The 6,000-nt window shown below is 39.4% G+C and overlaps 1 protein-coding gene across 5 annotated transcripts in view; it reads right to left on the minus strand.

Moving 5' to 3' along the window:
* Window positions 1-6,000, minus strand: part of gphna (gephyrin a) — a 109,783-nt gene that overhangs the window by 9,019 nt on the left and 94,764 nt on the right. For all 5 annotated transcript variants that reach the window (XM_016568826.1, XM_016568825.1, XM_016568828.1 and 2 more), the window contains 4 exons: window positions 3,913-4,005; window positions 2,760-2,815; window positions 1,208-1,327; window positions 557-615 (listed from right to left, as the gene is read on the minus strand). In XM_016568826.1, the coding sequence (XP_016424312.1) occupies window positions 557-615; window positions 1,208-1,327; window positions 2,760-2,815; window positions 3,913-4,005 (328 nt within the window). The remainder of the gene's footprint in view (window positions 1-556; window positions 616-1,207; window positions 1,328-2,759; window positions 2,816-3,912; window positions 4,006-6,000) is intronic.

A 6,000-nucleotide genomic window follows, 5' to 3' on the forward strand; every position in this document is an offset into this window, starting at 1 on the left:
ACACTTTTGTACACTGAATACATTTATTTAGCAAGGATACATTGAATTGAATACAAGTGACAGTACGAAACACTAAAATTCACTGAAAAATATTAAGCAGCACAACTGTTTTCAAAATTGATAATAATAAGAAATATTTCTTGAGCATTAAATCAGCATATTAGAATGATTTCTGAAGGATCGTGTGACACTGAAGACTGAAGTAATGGCTGCTGAAAATTTAGCATTGCCATCACAGAAATAAATGACATTTTAAAGTATATTAACATAGAAAACAGTTATTTTGAATCGTAATAATATTCACAATACTAAATTGTATTTTTGATAAGATAAAAAGCAGTCCTGGTAAGCATAAGATACTTTTTTCAAAATCATCCATAAAATCCTTTTCAAAGAAAATTCTCCTTTAAATGTGGATGCGAATACTTTTGGCGAAATGGACTTGTATGAATGGATATTGAGATGAAAAAACACAGTAACGATAAAAAAGAAATATTTGGTCAGTTATACAAAGTCTCTGGCATTTTTTGCGGAAATAAACTTCAGTCCCACTCACCTGATATCCTGTCCTGGACGAGCCTGAACCAGGATCCTCACCTCCAACTCCTCTGTACCCTGTAATTCATAACCAACCAGATTGAGACATGTACAAACAACCTGTATGAACAACACTGGACTTTCATTTATGTGAGAATTTGCTAGAAACTTTAGAAGTATGTTTGTGTGGTGTGTTTCTAGTTTTCCTCCATATTAAATGAAGATAATACAAAAATACTATTGCAAAAAATACTGCTGTATAATTTATTGTAATTATGCATTCATAAAATCCTTGTGTTGTTCTCCAAATTTTAAATATATTTGGTTGTTTTTCTTTTTAATTGTCTTATACTTTGAACTATGCATGCTTCACATTTGGGACAAAATACATGAAAAATGTCCCCAGAAAGCTAGCTAAAAGCAAAACAAAATTGGGAGCATCCTCAAAGGTAGAAATTATTTATAAAACATACTTTGTTCTTTTAGGGATGTGGTTGATTTCAAGTTAAAGTTATTTCAATCATGACAACTCTCGGAACATTTTAGCACGGTGATGGATATGACAATGTTAATGTATTTGGTCTTGGTGGAATCTGAGTTTTTTTTTGTTGTAGTTGTTTTTATTAAAATAGTTTTCAATAGTTTGCAGTTAAGAATATGATACACTTACGTCTTCAGACTCTCGTAGCAGTTCTGTGTCTTCTACTTGCACTACAGCGTCTGCACCACATGGGATAGGAGCACCTGTCGTCACCCTCATCACTTGGCCTGGCATAACTGTGAGAGTGGGCTACAGAGAGAAAAAGATCTTTAACCACTGTATCAGAAATCTGTGGTGTGAAAGCAAAACTACACTAATGTTGCATCCTTCTGATACTGGGTTGAATTGTTACTTTTCCTACAAAATATCATATACATACAGGTGCATCTCAATAAATTAGAATGTCGTGGAAAAGTTCATTTATTTCAGTAATTCAACTCAAATTGTGAAACTCGTGTATTAAATAAATTCAATGCACACAGACTGAAGTAGTTTAAGTCTTTGGTTCTTTTAATTGTGATGATTTTGGCTCACATTTAACAAAAACCCACCAACTCACTATCTCAACAAATTAGAATACTCCATAAGACCAATAAAAAAAAACATTTTTAATGAATTGTTGGCCTTCTGGAAAGTATGTTAATTTACTGTACATGTACTCAATACTTGGAGGGGGTTCCTTTTGCTTTAATTACTGCCTCAACTCGGCATGGCATGGAGGTGATCAGTTTGTGGCACTACTGAGGTGGTATGGAAGCCCAGGTTTCTTTGACAGTGGCCTTCAGCTCATCTGCATTTTTTGGTCTCTTGTTCCTCATTTTCCTCTTGACAATACCCCATAGATTCTCTATGGGGTTCAGGTCTGGTGAGTTTGCTGGCCAGTCAAGCACACCAACACCATGGTCATTTAACCAACTTTTGGTGCTTTTGGCAGTGTGAGCAGGTGCCAAATCCTGCTGGAAAATGAAATCAGCATCTTCAAAAAGCTGGTCAGCAGAAGGAAGCATGAAGTGCTCCAAAATTTATTGGTAAACGGGTGCAGTGACGTTGGTTTTCAAAAAACACAATGGACCAACACCAGCAGATGACATTGCACCCCAAATCATCACAGACTGTGGAAACTTAACACTGGACTTCAAGCAACTTGGGCTATGAGCTTCTCCACCCTTCCTCCAGACTCTAAGACCTTGGTTTCCAAATGAAATACAAAACTTGCTCTCATCTGAAAAGAGGACTTTGGACCACTGGGCAACAGTCCAGTTTCCACGACATTCTAATTTATTGAGATGCACCTGTACATATACATTATTATTCGTACCAGAGTCATATGGCATTAGCTGAGAAAACAACAGAATGACCCATGACTCAAATGCAAACATACTCTCCAGACAGAGCGCTGTATGGACGTCAGCCATGAGCACTGGAGTGCTGGCCTGCACTTTGCTGCACACAGCCCACGGGGATCTCCCCCTCTTTCTCTGTGTGTGTGTGTGATGCACTCATTAAACACGCTCAGTGAGTCTGAGTTTTCTTGCCATCTGAGCACACAAGCCTCCTGCAGACACAAGGTGCCAGTGCAAAAGCAGGCATTTCCTGTGTATGTGTGAGGGAGAGAGACTATGCTCGTCAGATTTTCAACAGTGTAAGAAGACTAGTTCCAGTTTTTGTTCGTTTAACTCACCTGCTCCCCAGCCTGAGACTCTCCAATGATGAAGCGATCACCAGGACCATCAGCAGCTGAAAAACAGTAAAAAGAGAAACTTAGTCATTTTCAAAAGGTTTACAGTTTTGATTAATGTGATCATAATAGTTATAGTTAAAAATAAGGTTGTTGTATCTGTATGTTGTAGCTCAAAATGAGCAAGTATTAAATAAAAATAATATTTTTTCTTTGTTTAAAATAAAAATAAAAATAAAAATGAATGACTACTTTTATTTAGAAAGGTTGCATTAAATTGATTAAGATTGACAGTAAAACATTTACAATGTTACAAATGCAAACTTCTATTTCAAATAAATGCTGGTCTTTTTTAACTTTCTATCCATACAAAGAATACTGGAAGAAAATTTCATAGTTTGTGTAAAAATTAGTGCTCTCAAATGATTAACCGCGATTAATCGCATCCAAAATAAAAGTTTTTATTTACATAATATATATGTGTGTACTGTGAATATTTATTATGTATATAGAAAGACATATACATCATATATTTTGAAAATATTTACATATATTTACGTGTATATATTTATATTAATATAAATTATATCATATATAAATATATTTAATATATAAACGTAACATTTTTCTTAAATATATACATGCATGTGTGTGTATTTATAAATACATAATAAATATACACAGTACACACACATATATTATGTAAACTAAAACTTTTATTTTGGATACGATTAATCGCGATTAATCGTTTGACAGCACTAGTAAAAATATTAAGCAGCAAAACTGTTTTCAACATTGATGATAAGAAATGTTTCTTGACCAGCAAATCAGCATATTAGAATGATTTCTGAAGGATCATGTGACACTGAAGACTAATGTAATGGCTGCTGAAAATTCAGCTTTGCCATCACAGGAATACAATTATTATACTTAAATTATACTTGATGTTAAATGTTCTCTAAATGTTTGTGCAAATGTATGTTTATGGGCAGGATATACTGTTATATAATCAGTTATGTGATTTCTCTGCCCTTAAATGCAGAACAAAATTTCCAGGCCGAGCACGGTTTCAGCAAGAACACTGCCTCATTTGGGTGGAAAAAAGTGGTAAACGAGACCATGCAGGTTGAGTAATTTTGCAGTAATGGGTATTCACCTCGAACAGCGTAGCCATCTTTAACTGATGCAGGGAAAGGAGGCAGGTTGTCTTTGGCGTAGACGTCCTGAGCCAGAACTCGACCCATTCCATCTACAAACACAAAAAGGACAGGAAAAAAGTCTGATAAACACAATCATCAATACAATAAACAAGTTAACTTCTGTGTAAAAGTCAAAAAGGGGACATGTGCCTAAATCAGAGGCCAGCAAAAGCTATATGAGAAAGCAAATGCACTCATGCAGCCAAACAACATTAAAGAGGAATGTAAGAACGAGAGAAGTGAGGGAGGAGATGATGCAGGTGAAGATATACATTATCTTAACTAACAAAATATCACAAAGAACGTTAATCACATATATTATACAATCAAAAGCTATTTCATGTTCTATGTTTGTAAGGTATCTTAGCATACCGCTAACTAACAAGCCTGCTAACCTTGCATTCAAGTTACTACACAGGAGCAAATCAATACACCATTATCTGTAGAAAAAAATATCACCCATAACAGTGAAATTCTGACACTCTTAAAGAGTGAAATAACATCCCTATTCCTTAAAAATGTGGAATCAAATATATACTTTTTTCTAAAACTATTATAGTCTATCCTTTAAAACAAGAATGATTCTTTTTTTTTCCGAAGCATTTTTTCTCTTTCCTCTAATTGGGGAATTAGCCATTATATCAGTGAATTATATCACGCTAACCAGCTCTGCCTCAGTAGCAGTTGTTTCTATAGGTCACTATAAGTAAGCTGTCCTCCATATTGTAACATTCTGCAACCGAGATTATATGCATGTAAGCCTACTGTATGTGTCAGGATTGGACCTGTTTTGTCATGTTTCAGTTCCTGTTTTGCCTTATTTGGTCATGTTCCTGTCCTCGTTTAGTTTGATTATGTTCCATTGATGTCACCTGTGTTCCCCAATCATCCCCTGTATAAAAGTCCTAGTCTGTTCAGTTTGTGTTTGTCAGGTCTACTTGTTGTCTATGTGTGTTGGCTCAAGCTCCTATTGTGGATTATCCTCTGTGTTTCCTTGAGACTGTTCTCGTTTACTCGTGCCTCCAGCGTGTTCCCTCAACAGCGTAGCATGACAGAAGACCTGACCCAAAAACAGTTACCTCCGTGTCTTCCCCTCCGTTTGTTTTCTCGTTTTTCCCAGTATCTTTTTTTTCCATTGTGTTCCCTGGATGGATGCCCTTCTTCACCCCGAATCCCTCCTCCTCCTGCTGGAGCAGGGGGACAAAGCTCTCGAGGACCATACTAGACTGTTCCAGATGCTAGCAAGCACCACCAGGTATCCGGACGACGCGCTCTCTGCGTTCTACGACGCCAGTCTAAACATCGAGTGCAGAGCACCGTCGTCTGAAGATGGTCCTCGAGAGGATTTCGCTGTGTTTGTGGAGTGGATTCTGGCGAGAAACTGGTCACCTCTCACCGTCACTCCCGAGGATGATCTCGCCAGATCCACTCCGGACCCAGAGCCCAGTCCACCATCTCCCTGCTGTGCGGAGCTAAAACCCGAGCCCACCGATTACGGAGAGCAAATTCCTGCCACGATCAGCGAGCCAGCGCAAAGCCGAGCGACTGAGCAGAGGATCGCCCTGGACGTAGAGCTGAATCCGTCAGACCAGGTGCGAGAGCCGGCGACAATGCCAGGCACGAGGGAGAACGCCACGGACGGTGTGAGCGCGGAGAGGAGCTCCAACCCCTGCACCGCAGCTGAGGGTGAGCTGAGTATGGCGTGGCGAATGTGCCACACCGAAAAGGAGAGGGCTCCAGTCCCCAAATCCAGTCCAGAGCACCCTCCAGTGCCCACTCCTCGAAAGCGCCCTCCAGTGCCCGCTCCTCGAAAGCGCCCTCCAGTGCCCGCTCCTCGAAAGCGCCCTCCAGTGCCCGCTCCTCGAAAGCGCCCTCCAGTGCCCGCTCCTCGAAAGCGCCCTCCAGTGCCCGTACCTTGAAAGCGCCCTCAAGTGTCCACTCCTCCAGAGCGCCATCCTGTTCCCGTGTTCAGCCTAGAGGGGGCTCCCGATCCAGAGTTTAGCCCTGAATGTCCGGAGGCTCACAAATACCCGCCCTCCCACCCA

This window comes from Sinocyclocheilus rhinocerous, unplaced genomic scaffold (assembly GCF_001515625.1).
Source record: "Sinocyclocheilus rhinocerous isolate Xijiao unplaced genomic scaffold, SAMN03320098_v1.1 scaffold61, whole genome shotgun sequence".
In the NCBI taxonomy this organism is placed as follows: Eukaryota; Metazoa; Chordata; class Actinopteri; order Cypriniformes; family Cyprinidae; genus Sinocyclocheilus; species Sinocyclocheilus rhinocerous.